The following is a 20,606-nucleotide window of genomic DNA, read 5'->3' on the forward strand; positions in this document are numbered from 1 at the left end:
GGGTATATATAGCCTCCACACAAAATCTAACCGTTACACACAACTTACCAATCTCAGTGGGACCGAATTGAGAAACTCGGTCGGACCGATTCAACAAATGATGTGACCGTTAGGATTTTTGGTGGGACTGATATGCAACTCGGTAGGACCGATATGATTAGGGTTAGGGCATAACGTAATCTCGGTGAGACCGATTACACAAACTCGGTGAGACCGATTTTGGTAATAAGCTAACCAGAGAGTTGGTCAGGCAAACACGGTGGGACCGATTCGCGCATCTCGATGAGACTGAAATGTTACGAAAGGGAAATAGAGAGTTTGCATTGCAGTCTCGGTGGGACCGATCGCTCATCTCGGTGGGACCGAAACGTTACGAAGGGAAACAGAGAGATTACAATCCCATCTCGGTGAGACCGAGAACCCTATCGGTGAGACCGATTTGCCTAGGGTTTGTGGCAGTGGCTATGACAGCTGAACTCGGTGGCACCGGATAAAAAGAATCGATGGGGCCAAGTTTGAATTTTGGTTTAGGTCATATGTGGATGTGAGAAAGTAGTTGAGGGCTTTGGAGCATATCACTAAGCATTTTGAGCAAGAAAGCCATTAAGCAACACCTCATCCCTCCTTGATAGTATTGGCTTTTCCTATAGACTCAATGTGACCTTGGATCACTAAAATAGAAAATGTAGAGTCTTGAGCTTTGATCTTGAGCCAATCCTTTTGTCCTTAACATTTTGAGGGGTCCACTTTTCTCATCCATGCCATGCCAATCATTGAGCTTTCCTGAAATATTTATCTTGAAGTAGCATTAGCTCAATGAAATATATGTTGTTAGGAATTACCAAAACCACCCAGGGATAGTTGCACTTTCAATCTCCCCCTTTTTGGTAATTGATGACAACATTAGATCAAAGCTTCGACAAATGATAATAAGATTGAAGAACATTGTTGCTTTGAGTAGTATGTGAAAAGTAAGAGCTCCCCCTAAATTTGTGCATTATTTAAAATTTGCTTTGGACTGCAAATGCACAATGAGTTAGGACCATGGGTCACTCTTCCATGTCACATACATCTTGGTGGAGCACTCAAAATGATAATAATTAAATGCATGCACTCATCACCAAGCAAAGTGAGTGACCATATGAGAATATAATGGATAATGTCATCCAACAAGCACTAAGGTAGCGTATGATCAAACACATGATCATCCAAGAATCGATCACCAAGCAAAGTGAGTGATCATATGAGAATATAAGGAATAATGTCATCCAACAAGCATTAAGGTAGCATATGATCAAACACATGATCATCCAAGAATCTCACACAAGGCATAAAGTACTCAAACAAGCAAATAACAAAGTTCAACCACCAAAAAGACAAGAGAGACCAAAAGCAACACTCTGTCTCAAAGCCTATGATCTATACATTTTCTCCCCCTTTGGCAACAAGTTACCAAAAAGTTCATAAAAATTCATAGTGCTAAACGATTCTCAGGCTCAGTCTTCATGGGATGGTGTAGAGATAGCTCCTTGGACGAAGACTTCTGTTGATGTAGCGGGAGGTGGTGGAGAGGGTGCTGGAGCTGGATGTACTGAAGCTGTAGCTGGTGCAGATGATGTAGCTCTGGTTTCTGGAACAGGCACTGCAGCAGATCACTGTCCTCTGGGCACTCTGGCAAAAGCATCAGTAGTTGACTTGCCCTTCTTCTCCAACACTTCCTCCTGAAGTTGCTCAACTGCGGTTTGGATCTCTGTCACTTTGACATCAAGAGCATAGAACTTCTGCTCTATGATTCTCTCCAAGCTTTCCTGGTTTTGAGTTAGGGTGGCCAGGCCCTTCTCAATCCTCAGAGTGGAGGCAATCAAGTAGCCTAGCTGATCTTGATTGCTCTTCAGGAAGATCTCAGATGCCTCTTCAGCAGTTGGCATCCTTGCAGCCTTCTCAGTCCTTGCCTTCTCCTTCTTCTCTTGTGCTTGTACCGATGATGGTTGATTTTCATCCATCACAACAGTGTTGTCATCAAAGTCAGGGTAGATGGGCATGTGTTCCCTGTCCAAGAGATATGTGCCTGTGCCCATCTTGGAGTTTATAAGCTCCTGAATCTGTGGGGCATACCCACAACTCCTCTTCTGATCAGCAGCGGTCCTCTTGATTGTTTCCACAATTAGGCTCATGACTTTGAACTTCTGAGGCACATCAAATATATGAAGCAAGTTAATTGCATGGCCTCTGATCATCTTGTGATCACCTGACTTGGGCAAAAAGTGTGCCTTAAAATCCAGTTGATAGTGGGCAGTCCTGACAACAGATAATGTATGGATCCAAACTTGTGTGTGTCAAGTGCAGCATCTGGGATCTCTCTGTACATGTGAGCCATGGAGTTGTGATCTTTCTTCTTCTTGGCATAGACATCCAAGTCATCCTCATTTTCCTTTGGAGCATTGATCAATTCAGACCATTCTTCAACTGTTGACTGGTACCTTGTACCCTCAGACATCCAAACTATCCTCCCATGTGGGTAGAAATGAGCTATGGAGTAGAACTGCATAATGAGCTCATCATTCCACTTTGTGAGCTTCTACCCAACAAAGTCTACTACTCCACAAGACTTGAAACTATTATAAACTCCAGGATAGTGCTCTTCATTTTTCTTGATATACTCCCAGTCAACCCATCTCATATCACAGACTATGGGCTTCTTGTCAAGCAGCACTGTCTCATAGAAATCCTGTTGTTCCTTAGTGTGGAACCTGTAGTCCATAGCAGTTCTTCTCCTGACAGCATAGGGGTTAGTCAGTCTCCACTGTCTAAGACCTGCATCCTTCCGGAGCTTCATGTCTTCTGCAACTGGGTGAGCATCATTATGATCTGGGATTTTGGGCTTCAACTTCCTCAAGACTAGTGAGTCTTCATCTTCTTCTTCAGCTGTTTCAGGCACTGGGGCCTTGTTCTTCTCTGCAGTTGGAATATTCCTGGTATTCCTCTTGGGTGCAGACTTGGGTTTTGGTGCAGCAGCCTTGGGAGCATCTTTGGGCTTAGATGGAGCAGTCCTGGATCTTATAGCATCTCCCATTAGCTTTTGAGCTTTAGGTGCTGGTGCAGCAACCTCTTCCTCTTCTTCTTCCATCATTGAGGGCTTTCCAACAACCCTAGCAATGGTCTTCTTGACCCTTTTTTTTTCCTTTTCTTCCCTTCTAGAGTAGCCTCTTTGGGTTCAGATTCCAAAGTTACTTGAGTAGAGGCTCTGGCTTTAGACATGGGAACTCTTCTTGCAGGTGCTTTGGTCTTCATACCAGGCTTAGTGGTAGCAGTTGTACCATGTTCCTTCTTCGGCACCTTCTTATTAGATGTGGCCTCATCCTCAACAGCCACATAGTCCTCATCCTCAGAATTTGAGGTTCTCTTCTTCCTGGCCCTGGTGGCTGCCTTTGGCAAGTTGCTGGATGTGCTCCTGCTGCCCTCATCTGAGGTACTGGAGGGACTAGTGCCCTCACTCATGTGAACTTGCTCCTCAGACTTGTTCTGACTGTCACTCTAATCTGACATGATGCAAACACTGACAGCAGACCCTGTGAATAGATATAGATGATGTAGAGTAGATGAGCGTCACAAAGCACAAAGGTTTTTGCAAAAGATTGAGTCAAAAACTTAGTTTTAGTTTTCCACAGAAAGCATTTCGAAGCTACCGATTTGTAAACTCGGTGATACCGAAGCAACTTTTGGAACCTAAACTAGTGAACTCGGTCAGACCGAGTCACAGTTCGGTGGCACCGAGACTGCTAGGGTTTCACAAAGTCCTGAACTCGGTCACACCGATTTGCAATTCCCGGTCAGACCGAGAATCACATGTGCACTGGCATGAGCCAAATCGGTGGGACCAATTTCTACAACTCGGTCGGTCCGAGATGAGTTCGGTGGAAACCTAACCCTAAATTTTCAATCCAAAACTAACCTACGGAGTGATTTCGTTGGATAGGAAGTTCTCGATCGTGGCAAGATACATGGCAATGCAATGTGCTAGGAATCGGAGTGAGGATAGCACAAAGTTTTCAAATCCATACCCTAGTTCAGCGATGGACTTGCTACGACGGCAACGACGGAGACGATTCCCGTTGACGACGGCGGAGACCAGCAGCTGGAGGTCGCTGTCGACGAGGAGGACGATCCGGAGACCCGAGGAGGCAGAGCAGGCTGTGCGCGGGCGAAGAGGTTTGGAAAAATTTCCAAATTTTGGTCCGGGGGTATATATAGCCTGTCCCCGTCGGTGTGACCGAGTGGAACAACTCGGTGTGACCGAAAAGTTCAAATCGGTTGCACCGAGATTGAAAACCTAGATCAACTTAGTGAACTTGGTGTGACCGAAATAGATTTCTCGGTCAGACCAAAACGCACAAATAGGTTTTGGAAGGTTTAAGTCTATGACGAATCGGGGACTCCGAGTGCTCCTCACACAGAGTGGTTCGAATCTGACTTGATCAAACTTTGTGATGTAGCATGAATAGAGTTTGAGACAAGAAAATCATAGCTAGCTAGAGAAGGTTCTTAGGCATTCTTGTCCATCCACTTGGCAAAAGAAGAATAAATCAAACAATCAAAACTACAAGTGGATGTCCTCGAATGAGTAAATTATTTATGCAACCAACATGCTCACACAATAAAATGGCAAATGAAATATGTGACAAAGCATGCACAACCATTCTAGCATCTATCAAGCAATTGGTGATGACTAGGTCATCTATATATGAGTATATTGACTTAGGAGTCAAATGAAAACATTTGATCATAGGTCATACTCATCGTTTAAGCACAAGTAGGGTTTTACCACTTTTACATAAAGCATTTTTGTGTTCACACCATTAGAGTTGCTTTGAATCAATTCTTGGATTAAAGCTCCCCCTAGATGTGAGATCCCCCCTTAAGAGGGATGAACTAACCTTGGGTTTTGTCGATGATGACTTCATGTAGATGTTGAAGATGTGGATGCTCAATGTTGATGTAGATCATTCGGAGCAATCCATTGGAGTGAATTGCACTTTCAATACCTACATGGGTTAGTCCCACAAGGAACAAACAAGGATATCCATAGACATAGAGTGATGCATACACAAGATGATGTCCATGAAAGCATTAGGTTACCTTGTCCCTTGTCTTACCAACAAGAGGTTTGTGACTCCTTGAACTAGTGCAAGATGTGGAAGTTGATTGCACTTGTTCTTGCCAAAATGATAAGAGTGAAATATGTTGGCGGAGTCACCCTCAAGAACTCTCTAGTTCTTATTCTTCGGGGTCCACGTCATCTTGATGGGAATCCTTGGAGTTGTGGTTGTACTTGATGAAGTAGAACTTGATGTAGTCTTGGGAACCCACTTGACCAAGGCCTTAGGAGCTTCTTCAAATGCATCAATCTCCTCTTGAAGCTTGTCCTTGCCTTTCTGCTTGTGGTCTTGTGGTGAAAGATCATCTTGAGCTTGTGTCCCTTTGAAAGAAGTAGGATCATACTTCTCTTGTTAAGGAAGAAACTTCGTCTTGGGGTATTGATCTTCTTCCCACTCAACTCCATTGGCATTGAACTTTCGTTCAAAACCAACACCTTGGTTCTTCCGGTGCCTTCCTTCCTTGCGTACAATTTCCTCGAATTGCTTACTCCCGGCAAGGCTCTTGTAAACACCTTTCTCTATGATTCCCTTCAATAAGATTTTTTCTTGCTCAAGTGTAACTTGGCTAAGAGAATCATTAGTGGAATCAAGAGAACTACTAGTAGCAACAACATTGGATTTAGCATGATTATTGTTACTACTAGGGGAAGAATCTTTCTTGTTCTTGTTACTAGACTTAACTTGAGGCATGTAAGTAGATAAGAGTAAACGCTTGGCAATGTAGGAAGAACTTTTATTGCGAAGATCATCATTGATTGCTTTTAAAAACTCATGTTCTTGCTCAAGGTTGAGCTTTTCAAAGCATAACTTCTCATGAGTCCTTAAAAGTTCTCGATGATCTCCTAAGATAGTTTCATGAGCTAACTTAAGAGTGTTTAGTTCTTTAGTTAGGACCTCAATCTTCTCCTTATCATTGTCATTCGTTTTATCTTGATTAGCATGATTAATTGACGTTTCATCGTAGTATTCATCACTAGAGTTGTCAACAAGTAAATCATCATCACCTAACAAGTCATCTTCATCACTATTGAAATCAACATACTCGGGGTGTGATACCTTTGGGCCTTTAGCCATGAAGCATCTTCCAAGTCCTTCATTTGGTGAGTCAAATATGTCGTAGGAGTTGGTTGACACAAGTGCTAGACCGGCAACACCTTCATCTTGAGTATGTTCTGAGTCGGAGTGATAGCTTCTCTCGGAGTGATGGTCGGAGTCGGAGCCGGATACCCATTCACCAACATGAGCTTGATGTCTTCATTTTGTGTAGCTCCTTGATGACTTGTCCTTCCTTTCCGAATCCTTGCTTCTCCGTGAGGGTCTTCGTTCATAACGATCATCTCTACTCCTCCTGTCTCTTGGTGGTGATTCTTCTCTTTTACTTCTTCTTTTTGGAGAATCTTCTCTTCTTTTGTAGGGTGCCGTACACTCATTGGAATAGTGTATGGGTCTTCCACAATTGTAGCAATTACGCTCACGACTCGAAGATCTTTTGTCATTGTAGGACCTTGACTAGGAACTTCTTTCCTTGCTTCTACTCTTGTAGAACTTGTTGAAGTTCTTCACCATTAGGCTCAATTCTTCATTGAATGTTTGTTTCTCACTTGATGATGTGGGAGCTTCACATGAGGCTTTGTAAGCACCACTGTACTTGTTGTGGAGCTCCTCCTTATCCTTGAGTGACATCTTATGAGCAACAATTCTTACAATGACTTCCGTTGGCTTGAGATCTTTGTAATTGGGCATCATTTGGATCAATGTGCACACGGTATCATATTTTCCATCCAAGGCTCTTAGGATCTTCTTGGTGATGAATTTGTCGGTCATCTCTTCACTTCCTAAGCCGGCAATCTCATTTGTGATGAGAGCAAGCCTAGAGTACATTTCAGCGACACCTTCACCATCCTTCATTTTGAACTTGTCAAGTTGACTTTGAAGCACATCCAATTTGGATTCCTTGATGGAGTCGGTACCTTCGTGCATGTCAATCAAAGTATCCCAAATTTTATTTGCATTCTCAAGACGGCTGATTTTGTTGAATTCTTCGGGGCACAATCCGTTGAAGAGGATATCCACATGCTTGAGCGTTGTATTGCAGCATCTTCAACTCTTCCGCGGTAGCTTGACGGTTCGGTTCTCTCCCATCAAAGAATTCACCTTGCAAGCCAATACACACAATAGCCCAAACGGCGGGGTTATGTCCAAGAATATGCATTTTCATCTTATGCTTCCAACTAGCAAAATTAGTGCCATCAAAGTAAGGACCTCTACGGTGGTAATTTCCCTCACTAGACGCCATACTCTCCTAGGTTGTGAAACCAAGGCTATGACCACCAAAAGCTATGAAGATCAAAGCAAATGGAGACTAAAGCTCTGATACCACTTGTAGGATCAAAAGTATGTCTAGAGGGGGGGTGATTAGACTACTTGACCAAATAAAAACTTAGCCTTTCCCAATTTTAGTCTTTGGCAGATTTTAGCAACTTAACACAAGTCAAGCAATTTTAACACAATTCAAGCAAGCATGCAAAGAGTATATGAGCAGCGGAAAGTAAAGCATGCAACTTGCAAGAATGTAAACGGAAGGGTTTGGAGAGTGCAAACGCAATAGGAGACACGGATGTTTTTGTCGTGGTTCCGATATGTGGTGCTATCGTACATCCATGTTGATGGAGACTTCAACCCACGAAGGGTAACGGCTGCGCGAGTCCACGGAGGGCTCCACCCACGAAGGGTCCACGAAGAAGTAACCTTGTCTATCCCACCATGGTCGTCGCCCACGAAGGACCTGCCTCACTAGGGGTAGATCTTCACGAAGTAGGCGATCTCCTTGCCCTTACAAACTCCTTGGTTCAACTCCACAATCTTGACGGAGGCTCCCAAGTGACACCTAGCCAATATAGGAGACACCACTCTCCAAGAAGTAACAAATGGTGTGTTGATGATGAACTCCTTGCTCTTGTGCTTCAAATGATAGTCTCCCCAACACTCAACTCTCTCTCACAGGATTTGGATTTGGTGGAAAGAAGATTTAAGTGGAAAGGAACTTGGGGAAGGCTAGAGATCAAGATTCATATGGTAGGAATGGAATATCTTGGCCTCAACACAAGTGTAGGTGGTTCTCTCTCAGAAAATGTAAGTTGGAAGTGTAGGTTCGTTCGGATGGCTCTCTCAACAAATGAAGAGTGGGTGGAGGGGTATATATAGCCTCCACACAAAATCTAACCGTTACACACGACTTACCAATCTCGGTGGGACCGAATTGAGAAACTCGGTCAGACCGATTCAGCAAATGATGTGACCGTTAGGATTTTCGGTGGGACCGATATGCAACTCGGTAGGACCGATATGATTAGGGTTAGGGCATAACGTAATCTCGGTGAGACCGATTACACAAACTCGGTGAGACCGATTTTGGTAATAAGCTAACCAGAGAGTTGGTCAGGCAAAGTCGGTGGGACCGATTCGCTCATCTCGGTGAGCCCGAAATGTAACAAAAGGGAAACAGAGAGTTTGCATTGCAGTCTCGGTGGGACCGATCGCTCATCTCGGTGGGACCGAAACGTTACGAAGGGAAACAGAGAGATTACAATCCCATCTCGATGAGACCGAGATCCCTATCGGTGAGACCGATTTGCCTAGGGTTTGTGGCAGTGGCTGTGACATCTAAACTCGGTGGCGCCGGATAGAAAGAATCGGTGGGCCAAGTTTGACTTTTGGTTTAGGTCATATGTGGATGTGAGAAAGTAGTTGAGGGCTTTGGAGCATATCTTTAAGCATTTTGAGCAACAAATCCATTAAGCAACACCTCATCCCACCTTAATAGTATTGGCTTTTCCTATAGACTCAATGTGATCTTGGATCACTAAAATAAAAAAATGTAGAGTCTTGAGCTTTGAGCTTGAGCCAATCCTTTTGTCCTTAACATTTTGAGGGTCCACTTTTCTCATCTATGTCATGCCAATCATTGAGCTCTCCTGAAATATTTATCTTGAAGTAGCATTAGCTCAATGAAATATATGTTGTTAGGAATTACCAAAACCACCCAGGAATAGTTGCACTTTCAAAAGAGTTTTAAGATCTCGAAGATTTGCTTGTTTTTCTTTAGACTTTGTTTTTTTTTAATCGCCGTAATCAGCTCATGTATCTCTACAGTTTGCTACTATAAATATATCATGGTATTGATTGGCAAAAAAGAGAGAGAGAGAGTTTAGGACCCAGCAGCCAGGTCTACAAACGAAGACTTCAATTTTAGGTTTGGGCGTGGTGGTGTCCGGGAGAGCCAAAGCGATCCGGTCTGGTTCGGTTCTGGTCAAGGCAAAAGTATTTATCTTGCTATTAATCATTATTATCAACTCAAATTCCCAATCATGATTCAGGATTAATCTTCCTGGCTTTGCTCCAACTTAGTAGTACTCCCTCCGTTCGAAATTACTTGTCGTAGAAACGGATATATCTAGATGTATTTTAGTTCTAGATACATCCATTTTCGAGACAAGTAATTCCGAACGGAGGGAGTATATGTGAAGCCAGCTGCATCGTTCAAGTGGTTCCTATTTCTGCATCTGGTGCGGTCATGCGGACGACACGACACGAGCCCTTGCTACTTACTCAATCCAAATTTTAGCCAATTATAATTCATGTTTAGTCAAAAAAAGAACATTACTTGATGAACAAATTGCTTCCATGCTCATGAGCAAATTGAGCAAGTCAGTGTGCCATCTTTGCCGAGTATGCTGGGCTGCCGTTCAAGTATTCCAGCACAAGAGTTGGGCAAATCTGTCCGAACGATCGCCGTGTTAAGCCAAACAGCTGACTTTTTGCAGTAAAAAAATCTGAAGCAAAAGCAGTATGGCATCGTTGCTGCACTACATCCTCACAAACACACATCTGTGGCACTCTACAGCAACATAGCATCGTTAAACGCTACCAGGGCAGTCAGTAGCCGACGCAGACCAATAGCTTCGGCAGTCGATGGAGTTCATCCCACTGCAGATTCAGTAGCTAATCGACCTTAATTTGCCTGCCAAACAACAAAATTGGTATCATGTGAATGCATCAGGCTCTAGCATACAAAGTTTGAATAATATGGTTTTCATCATGGCAGGTAGTATCTTGCTTCCAGAATATGTGGCTTAACTTAACTACTGTACTTCTGAACCCAACGATTTAGATGCAAGATATATGCTTTTGTTTCATCTGACAAGCTATTGGAAACCCAGTTAAACGTAACGAATCATATAAATCACCATAGACTGAGCGTGCGCATTAGCTCGGCAAAAGAAGTGCGTCATGAGTAAGACCAGAGGAATTTAGAGAAGAAAGCTAATAACAGGAGAATACAAAAGTAAATGTGCACAAGGAATTGCACAACGCCGCATACTCATCATGATTTGGAAGAATGGGAGAACAAGTAGGCATACAGTTCTCTGACACGGTAGCCATACATCAAAAGTAAAGAAAGCGAACTACATATCCTAAGTCAGGGGAACAGAATACCTGCAAAAAATTAGTTGATTTTAGGGCTTAAGTAGAACTGCGGATCCCTGAAGAACCTGACAATTGTCTCTGCCTTATCCCTGGAGAGGTCAGTGCTTTCTAGGATAGAACTCTCGGATGCTTTTGCAATTGCTTCAATGGAGCCAATAGCTTGGGCAAGCTATGAAATCAAGAGCATGACTATCAGCATGGCATGATACTGATATGACTACTGTAGAGACAGAAAACACACACTAGTTAAATAGAAATATGAAATTTGGTGTTCACTGTTCACCAATAGATTTTCACTGCAATTAGCATCGCATGACAAATTGTACAGAGCAGGTATCAGAGAATGGAGGACTTCTCAAGTTAGGTAAACTGGTAAGTGCTTAGTTCTCATTCTTGAATAGTTGCATAGAATCAAGTTGTTCATGAGAGAGGCACAATAATTATGTTTGAGCCTTCGAGCACTTGTCTATGGTGAACTGTCCTCAACCATGCTTTAGAAAAATGATTGCCAACGGCAAGGCAAATGATTGTACTTATCGTGTCTACCATTTGAGTTGTTTTTCTCACTAGAGACAAAACTTGCAAATAATTCAAAACTGAAATGACTAGTCAGTAGCCAAGAGATCATGCGGTTACATATTAAGATAAAAGATAGTTCAGTACACACCATATTGGCATCGTGATCATCAATACCAGGAATAGAGGTGAGCACTCGTATATAGGCATCCATGGACTGAACTGCTTCCTCCCGCTACAGACACAGGCGAGAAATCACTTAGCTTAAATTTAGAGCTACAGCATTTGCAACAACAAAAAAAGAAAAGAAAAAAGCTACATATAGTGCAGTGATAGATCTGGAAGCATGTGAAAGTACCTCATTCCTCATTGTTGAGCTAATGTCCTGCTGCTTGCAGACTGAACAAAAAAAATGTGTTGATGTGTGTCAGATGCTTGCAGCTTAGGACTTGATCATGAGCCAAATTAAGTTAGATATTTACCTCCACAGGCATGAGCAATTTTGAGCATCATCTCAAATCCCATCTCTGGATCGTTAACAGGCACAAATGTAGGGCAGCCAAGCTCCATGCCATACCTTGGTTAAGACACACATGAGTAACAATGATCCAACTAACATACCCCAGCACTAGCAAAATATATATTAGTTGCTTACTTGAAATAAGACTGAGTAAACGATTCCATTTGCTCCACTGTAGGAACAGCAACAACGACATAGAGATTTTTGAACTGCCTCTTCAGTGCATTCACCCTGCAACAAGAACCATTCCAGCAGTGGAGCCACCATTGCGATTGTTACAGCAAACAAACACCATACCAGCATACTGCTGTAAAACATAGCAGGGAAGAGTGTCACACCTGCTAAAAACAGCAGCTGCATTCCCACAGTCCCAGCTCGTCTCAAAGATGAAAGCAACTGATAGCCCCCCATTGTTGAAGATGAAGTCCTGTAATACACCTCCTCCATCAGTTTTTGCAAAGACACCACAGAATCATTCACGACTCGTGATTTGCAGGGCAGGAAGAGACGCTTACAGGAGATATCGACAGGAAGTTCAGGCGATACGAGTTGGCGGCCAGGAACGCGCCAATGAAGTTGATAAGGTGGTGGTCCTGCTTGTCTCTCCACACGGTGCTCATCATGCATATTCCACGGCCTGCGACACGACACCCAGCGGAGCCATCAAGATCCAATTTAGCATATGGATATGTCAAAAAAATCAGCACATGGTTAACTGAGAGGTTGTTTGTACGACGATCTAAAAATCATGTCCGTGTTCAGCAACTTCATTCAGCAAACAATTCCTGAATTTTCTGAACCTAACATTGGAACCACACAGCTAGCCTTTGGGTCCTTCCACAAGTATAAACAGAACGAAAGGGGCGATTCCTCCGGGCATGGTTATGCTACTGAATATATGCGCATGGTTGCGTCAGGATTCTCCAATCAAAATTGGTCATGAATCCCCATCAGCACATCGCATACGCAAGCAAGCAAAACATTCCGGCCAAGTCGAGCAACTGACGGCCGCCACGGCACGCCCGGGCTTAGTCGGCGGAGCGCGCTGCAGCGAATCGCGTGATAACGTGCGGTGCCGTGCCGGAACCCTAGCTAGCGAGGGCGGCGCGTGCGTGAGCAAGCTAGTGAGTTGGCGGGTGGATCGGCGCCGCACCTGGGATTGGGGCCGGGGCGGGAGCGGGCTGGGGCTGCGGCGGACGAGAGGAGGTCCGGCAGCGCTCCATCGGAGAGGGGAGGAGGCCCGAAGCCGGGGCAGAGACGACGACGAGGCTGCGGCGGTGCGGTGGCGCGAGGCTTCGTGCCGTCGCCGTGCGTGCGCGCGAGGGGGGCGACGGGCGAAGAAGGGTGAGGAAGGGGCTGTGGGCTGGGCGCCGCGGCGGAGGTGGGCCTGGATGTCTCGGTGGGCTGCGCGCAGCCTTGTCACAACGTTGCGCCCTCTTTTTTTTTCGGAATGTTAAAAACGTGGAGTCCTCCTCGTGCTGGTTCCTATTCGGCGCCTTTAGCGCCCGTTACAGGCGTTTTCGCTAACGGGCGCATACCCCCTCGCCACGTTGGGCCGGCCCAGTTTTGACTTGTTTTTCCAGTTTTCTAAAACTGCAAAAAGGGGAGCGAGAGCTGGGTCTCGAACCCGCGACCAGTTGGTTTAGTGTAAGACGCCCCGACCGACCCACCACATCCTTTCATGTGATTTTTTGCTTGTTTTCACCTTTTTATTTCTTTTTCTTTTCCATTTTTCTTTCCTTTTTTCTTTCTTTTTTTAAATTCGCGAAACTTCTTTCCTTCACGAATATTTCTTCAAAATCGATGACATTTTCTTGAATTTGATGATTTTTTCGAAAATTTGATGAACGTTTTTTAAATCCGATGAAATTTTTTCAAATTTGATAAAAAAAATTTGAACTCGGTGAACTTTTTCCGAATTCTCTGAACTTTTTTTGAATTCCGTGAACTTTTTTCTGAATACGGTGAACTTTTTCCGAATTTGATGAACTTTTTTTGAACTTGTTGAACTTTTTTTCGAATTCGGTGTACTTTTTCCGAATTTGGTGAACTTTTTTCTGAATTCTGTGAACTTTTTTTGAATTCGGTGAACTTTTTTCTGAATACGGTGAACTTTTTCTGAATTCGATGAACTTTTTTCGAACTCGTTGAACTTTTTCCGAATTCGGTGAACTTTTTCGAAATTCGGTGAACTTTTTTCAAAGGACCAGAGTACATACAGCAAACCAGTTCATTTTTTCAAGAAAACCACTACATACTGTAGCATTTTTTGAGCGAACAAAAAAATGATCGAGCAGGCAGCTTTTTTTTAGCAAGCGACGCAACTAGCGAGCGACCGGCAGGAGCCCACGATCGAGCGACGGCAGCAGCCAGCGAACAAGCAGCGGCAGCCAGCGAGCGTTGCTGGGCCAGGCCCATGCAAGCGACTCAGCGGGCGCTGGCTTGGGTAACGGGCGCTAAATGCGCCAAGGAGGAGCTTTCCCTCCTCGTCAGCGCCTTCGGGATTTCCTATTTGGCGCATATGCGCCCGCTTGCGAACCGGCGCCTGCAGCGCTTGCGCGATGGGCCGGCCCAATAGCTTTTTTTTCCTCCGTTTTAATCTGCAAAAAAACCTGTGCTAGCTGTGATTCGAACCGGGAACCTCCCAAACGTACGAACGCGGTTGCAACCAGCACGCCAACCCACCTTATTCGTTTAGTATAAACTTTTACCTTCCTTTACCCTTTCCTATTTACCTTATTTCTGTTTTTCTGTGTTAGCTTTCTTTTACGTTTTTTTTTCAATTCGATGAACTTTTTTCAAAATCATTGAAATTGTTTTCAAATTCGATGAAATTTTATTGAAATGAATGAACTCTTTTCAAAATCCGATAAACTTTTTATCTAAATCAATGAACTTTTTCAAAATTCGTGAACTTTTATGAAAATCGATGAACTTTTTCAATTTTCATGAACTATATTGAATTTCGTGAACTTTTTTGATCCGTGCACTTTTTTCAAACTTGTGAACTTTTATGAAAATTGACAAACTTTTTTCAATTTTCTTGAACTATATTGAATTTCATGATCTTTTTCGATCCATGAACTTTTTTCAAACTCATGAACTTTTTTAAATTCATTAACTTTTCTGAAATTAGTGGACCTTTTCAAAGTTATGAACTTTTTCTTGAACTAGTGAACTTTTTTCAATTTTCGTGAGCTTTTTTTAATATCTAAACCATTATTTTTTGAAACAATTTCGTGAACTTTTTTTTAATCTGGAACTTCTAAATTTTGAACCAGAACAGCTGTAATTATACTTAAATAACACGCAGTACGAGTGATAGTTATTATGAGGTGGCTGCAGTGGCTAGCGAAGCGCGTGCAGTATGCAGCGGCGCGAGTTCAAATCCCCAACGCAATTAACATTTTCCCTAGGATTTTTTGCTGCTGCTGCTTGTTCGTGGGCCGGCCCAGCGCGGGGCGCTGCAGGCGCCAGGAGCGCGAACGGGCGCCTGCAGAGCCGTATAGGAGCTCCCAGCGCCTTCAGCACCAGCAAGCGATCGTGGCGCCCGCGCGCGCCTCCTTCTAGGCCGGCCCATTAAACATCGCTCCCTGTTCGCTTCCCTTCGTTGGCTCCCGCTCGATCGCTCGTCCCAGCTCGATCATTTTTTTCTCTCACCAAAAACTGCTACATCAGGTACTGATTTTCTTAGAAAAACCCAACCGGTTTACTACAGTATGTACTACAGTTTTTAGAAAAATAGTTCATCGATTTTGAAAAAAGTTCATCGAATTTTAAAAACAAATCATCAAAATTGGAAAAAGTTCATCGGTTTTGAAAAAAGTTCATCGAATCTCAAAAAAGTTCACCAGAATTGAAAAAAAAGTTCATCAGATTTGAAAAAAGGTCATCGAATTTGGAAAAAGTTCATTGAATTCTAAAAAAATTTCATCGGATTTGAAAAAAGTTCATCAAATTCGAAAAAAAAAGTTCATCGACTTTGAAAAAAGTTCATCGAATTTCAAAAAAAATCACCAGAATTGAAAAAAAGTTCATCAAAATTGGAAAAAGTTCCTCGAATTTGAAAAAAGTTCATCAAATTCTAAAAAAAGTTCATAAGATTTGGAAAAACTTCATCGAATTTGAAAAAAAAATCATAAAATTCGAAAAAAAGTTCATCAAAAATGGAAAAAGGTCATTGAATTTGAACAAAAAATGTTCATCCATTTTGCAGGAAAAAACATGAAAAAAAGAAAAATTCTCGAATTTGAAAAATAAACTTTGGAAAAAAGGAAAAGGAAAGATGGAAGAAGAAAGGAAGGAAAAAGATGTAAAAGTTTACAGTGGGAGAGCTGGTGCAGTGGTAATTGCATCGCTCGTCTACGTTGAAGGTCCCAGGTTCGATTCTCCTCCAGTGCGCATTTTTGCCTTATAAACATATAACCACAGGGGGATGGGCGGGGCCCGTTAGTAGCGAAGGAAGGCAAGGGGGGTATGCGCCCGATTGTAAAATGAACTAAATCGGGCGCTTAAGGCGCCAAAAAGGATTTGGCAAAAACGTGGCAGGCGCTTAAGGCGCCAAATAGGATTTCGCAAAAACGTGGCAGGCACGACCGCACGATCCCCTTCCCCGCTGCCGCTAGAGAAAATTTGGTCCCTCGCCTCCGGCTGTCATGTTAACACTGAGAGATGGGATATCTCGGATCTTTAATAGTTCTATGTTCTTTGTCGACGTCTAATGGTGATTGTAGTTTTGTGAGAATAAAAGTTACTTTCATTCTTTTTTGGCAGTATCATAAAGTAAGAGAGTTTTGTGCCCTCGTACATCGGCATATTCGAGTATGGCAAGTTTATGTTACTGCGAGAAGCTTTTTTCTCAGTTTGATTCTTTATAGAGGCGAAATTTTTCATCGACACAATGGTGAAGATATTATGATTCGGCGACAGGCCTAAATACGTTCATCACTCAAGTTTTCCCATCTTTTTGGATGGATGATTTGATGGGCTTTCAAAAACCTTTATTCGTATTATTCGTGCAGGTGAAAGAGTGACAACATTATTGCTCTGGTTTAATTGCAATCTTTTTATCAAAGTCGTGGGAGTATTTCATCTAGCTGAGATAGACACCATGGAGAAGGTGCTTCTAAGAGATGTCATGTAATTTTTAGTCATAAGAGTTACTTTATATTACTTTTATATTTCAAATCAATGTATCTATAATAGTTGTGAGTATAAATAAAATTACAAATGTTTCTAGAAAATAAACATACTCCGGTGTTGCGCCGTCACATTGATGAACTGTGACGTAACGTTGACCATGTTGAGCAAGAGAACAAAATACATCAGTCCATTTCGTCATCAAAGAGACCAAGCGACCGTCTATGCAGTATATCCTCGGTCGGTCTAGAAGGTTTTGTAGACTCATGAATCGATCTCCCAAGGTAAAAAAGAATTACCTTCTTTTAGACTTCTTATACTAGCAAGTGTTACCGATGTGTGCCTTGTACAATTTTTGGCCACTCCCACAAGGTTGGTCTTTGTTTAGGTGATTGCAACCCAATCCTCTTTTAACAACTCTAGTTAAATTTTTTCTTCTTCTAAATAATGTTGACCAACTCATGGACAAATAAAACGAAAATTAAACTTCTAGGTAGGTAACTAACTCACATTGAAAAGTTTGTTTGTTTTTTTCTTTGCAAAAGAGAAGTTTGCAGGTTTCTTCCAAACTTACACTACCTCCGTCCCATAATATAAGAACGTTTTTGACATAAAAAAACGCCCTTATATTATGGGATGGAGGGAGTAGATTTGTTACCAAAGTTTGCAGGTCCAATAAACCGGAGTGTTTACTACTACATACGAGTCTACGAAAACAAATACATTTGTACATCCTGAAGGTAGAAACGAAAATACACATCTAACTGGAATAACCTTTCCTGGCACTAAGTTCAAAAAAAAAATCCTGACACTAACCAGCAAAAGCATGATCTGCACCTCTACAGAGTTTCCACGAACACAAGGCACGGCATGTACACAAGTCGCTGAAATAACCGCAATTGCCAAATCTAGCATCAAGAATAAATGCTGTGTTCCTCGGTACAAATAAACATGATACGTAGCACGGAGCTTCCCCAAACATGGGGAAAGTTGACAAAATATATGTCCAATCATGCAAAAAGTTTATGCGCCATGGTGCCCAAACATGCCATAAAGGGGTTCACATCACAAGACACGAACCGGCGGCCAACGACATTATAATAAGACCATCATCACATATAAAAGTCCCCACTTGCTCTATATAGATGTGATTTCTGAATCCACTTTGGTCGGAAGTCAGAGCCATTTCTCCGATGCACTATGCAATGCAAGGTGCATAGATAAATAAACCAGTATTTTCTTAAGCACAGGCGCTCACTTGCAGGGAGTAGACGCTTAATTAAACACCCCTCGAATAGAGGTGAGCACATATGCTTAAGAAAAACTCGGTTTAGTTTATCGAGCACCTTCCTCCCTACCTAATCACCTTGCATTGCACGAGGCCGAACAGAACTACTGCATGGACTTCCACAAACAGGGCATAAGCAGATGCAAGAGAAACGGCGTGTGCGTAAAAATATGTGCAAGTGAGCACCTGTGGAATAGTGATCATGAATTATTCTTATCTATGACTGAAACTAATGACCAGCCTAACCAACCAACCTATGTTTCAGCATTGCATCCTACCACAGTTTTCTCTTGAAATGACAACTATTGAAACACTCGTCGCAAAAGAAACAGCTATTAAAACATGCATTCTACGGCGGAATTAAAGAGAACCATGGCCTAAACTGGAAACACAAGCAAAGAGAACAGCATAGTACCATAAACATCCACGGCTGTGCAATGACTTCTAGACAACAACATACAACAGGACAAGTTACCAAGGTACGTACCATCTAACCACACAGACACAGTTTAAACCACCTTCGACCCCAAGTACACAGGCAGTCTTCCAGATACATAACACTAGAGAGAACCTACAACTTTTCTCACTCAACTGGCCAACTCAATAGCTCACATGACCTGGTCAGCGAGTCTCCTAGATCTAAGTCGGTGACACGCACTTATGTTCCCCTGCTCCCATCTTCATAACGCAGTTCCCTGTATTCATCATGTACAATGTTCATACAGGTTTGCACTAAATTGGCAGGAGCAAATGAATCAGGAAATGACTGAAAATGCTCAAAATTATGCTTACCTCCAATGGTAAGATCGACACCTTGGCCGGCGCCGTCTAAGGAATTTGAGGAGCAGATGGCAGGTATTTAATTTCATATGTGAGAAGCGCTGGACCAAAAGCATTGTACTTCCCTGAAGTGCTATAGGCTTGCTCCGCATCAGCATGGTTGGAGAAGACCACTTTTGCAGTCTTGGACTTCCTGGTGATCTCAGTCTGACCCTCGATGATCGCTCCATAAGCACGGAACACGTTGTTGATACGATCCACTGAAGGAATGGAATCTGCACTACCAAAGTACAAAATCAAAGCTGCTGGACCATCTGCTGGTTTCTTATCTGGAAGATCAGTAGAAGCCTCATCCTGAGGCGCCGCCTCCTGCTTCGTCTTCTTGTTGCCACTCCTATTCTGAGACACCCGCTTCCTTTTGCGGCCTTCATAATCACTTGATGTGTCTCCATCGTCAAAATCGCTGATGATAATATCACACCAGTAAGAATCTTCCGCCTTTCGAGCCGAGTAGATTCCCCCTGCGGATTTCCTCCTGCCCCTCTGGCCATCCGCCGTCTCCAACTCCAGTTGTTCTGCCTCAATCTCATGTTTCGCCTTGGTAAAACTTCCAACGGACTTTTTCCTTCCTTTCTTACCACCAAATATCTCCAACAGCTCTTTATCATCCAACTCGCTCGGCGCTTTCGAGTCCTTGTGTTTTGAGAAGAAGCTAAAGATCACATCCACAGAATCATAACCCTTGAAATTGAATGGATCAGAAGCAACTGATGTAAGTTGAACCAACAATTCGGCGGCCGATGGATACTCTATTTTCTCTTCCACCTCCTCATCCTTCACCTTTGCGGGCTGTGAGGGCTTCGCAGCAGAATCCGTTTTCCTAGGCCTCCCACGTGGCCTCCCGGTACCGCCACTGCGTGGTGCGGCGCTACCGCTACCCTTGCCCCTCCGGGCCCTCCTACGCCCAATGTCCACATCAGTATCAGAGTCACTGGCACCCTTCTTGCGCGGGTCCCAGTCCTCATCGGAATCGGCCTCCTGGACCTCCTCCTTCCTCTTCCTCCCCCTCCGGGATGGTGGGGTCGCCGACGAGTCACAGTTAACCTCTCTTGCGCTCCTCCTGCCCCGATCCATGGGGGAAGGAGCAGCCAAAGCATCAGCATTCGCTATCCCGAGCTCCAAGGTGTACACAGGGGGGTCGGGCAGACCCCTGAACTCATCAAATGCCCTCAGATGCGCCTTGGTGATGGCGGCCTGCACCCGGTTGCTGAAGCCCATGCGGTCGGCGGCCAAATCCTGGAGCGAGGCGAGGAAATCCCGCGGAACAAAGGGGCGCCTGAGGGAGGCGGGGGCGTCGGCGGCGGTGAGGGCGGCCTGGACGCGGCTGGAGAACTCGTCGAGGGACGCGTCGACGGCGGCGTCGAAGTCGTCGGCGTCGCCGTCGTAGAGCTCCCCCACGGTGAAGTAGGCCTCGTAGGGCCTGAGCTGGGCCGCGTCGCACCAGGCGAGGGCCTTCTCGCCGAAGAAGGAGACGAGGAGCTGGGTGCCGCCGGAGGCGACGGAGAGGACCTCCCCCGGCCAGGACGGGTGGGAGAGCTTCTTGCCCCAGACCAGGTCCTTGGGGGCGAAGGTGGCCGGGGAGCCAGACCCGGCTAGGGCATGGGGTGGGGCGGCCGGATCCGGCGCCGCGGGGGGCGGGGGAGTGGCGTTGCTGGGGGAC

At 44.0% G+C, this 20,606-nt stretch overlaps 2 protein-coding genes across 3 annotated transcripts in view; both read right to left on the minus strand.

The window, feature by feature from the left end:
- Window positions 1-9,796: 9,796 nt before the first annotated feature.
- On the minus strand, window positions 9,797-13,052 carry LOC123040465 (protein PARTING DANCERS homolog). 2 transcript variants are annotated; one of them, XM_044463300.1, is made up of 9 exons: window positions 12,833-13,052; window positions 12,195-12,316; window positions 12,018-12,106; window positions 11,815-11,910; window positions 11,642-11,736; window positions 11,518-11,558; window positions 11,311-11,394; window positions 10,653-10,812; window positions 9,797-10,176 (listed from the first exon to the last, which is right to left on the minus strand). In XM_044463300.1, exons 1-8 carry the CDS (start codon window positions 12,900-12,902, stop codon window positions 10,663-10,665), a joined length of 747 nt encoding a protein of 248 aa, XP_044319235.1. In that variant the 5' UTR covers window positions 12,903-13,052; the 3' UTR covers window positions 9,797-10,176; window positions 10,653-10,662. The 2 variants fall into 2 exon arrangements, with proteins under 2 accessions (XP_044319235.1, XP_044319237.1); XM_044463302.1 differs by lacking the exon at window positions 9,797-10,176 and having other exon boundaries at window positions 10,653-10,863.
- A 5,466-nt stretch (window positions 13,053-18,518) lies between these two features.
- Window positions 18,519-20,606, minus strand: part of LOC123043502 (uncharacterized) — a gene marked incomplete in the record, with an annotated part of 2,612 nt that continues 524 nt past the window's right edge. The window contains 2 exon segments of the mRNA XM_044465971.1: window positions 18,519-18,801; window positions 18,899-20,606. Coding sequence (XP_044321906.1) covers window positions 18,935-20,606 — 1,672 coding nt within the window.

The sequence above is a fragment of the Triticum aestivum genome, chromosome 2B, assembly GCF_018294505.1.
Source record: "Triticum aestivum cultivar Chinese Spring chromosome 2B, IWGSC CS RefSeq v2.1, whole genome shotgun sequence".
In the NCBI taxonomy this organism is placed as follows: domain Eukaryota; kingdom Viridiplantae; phylum Streptophyta; class Magnoliopsida; order Poales; family Poaceae; genus Triticum; species Triticum aestivum.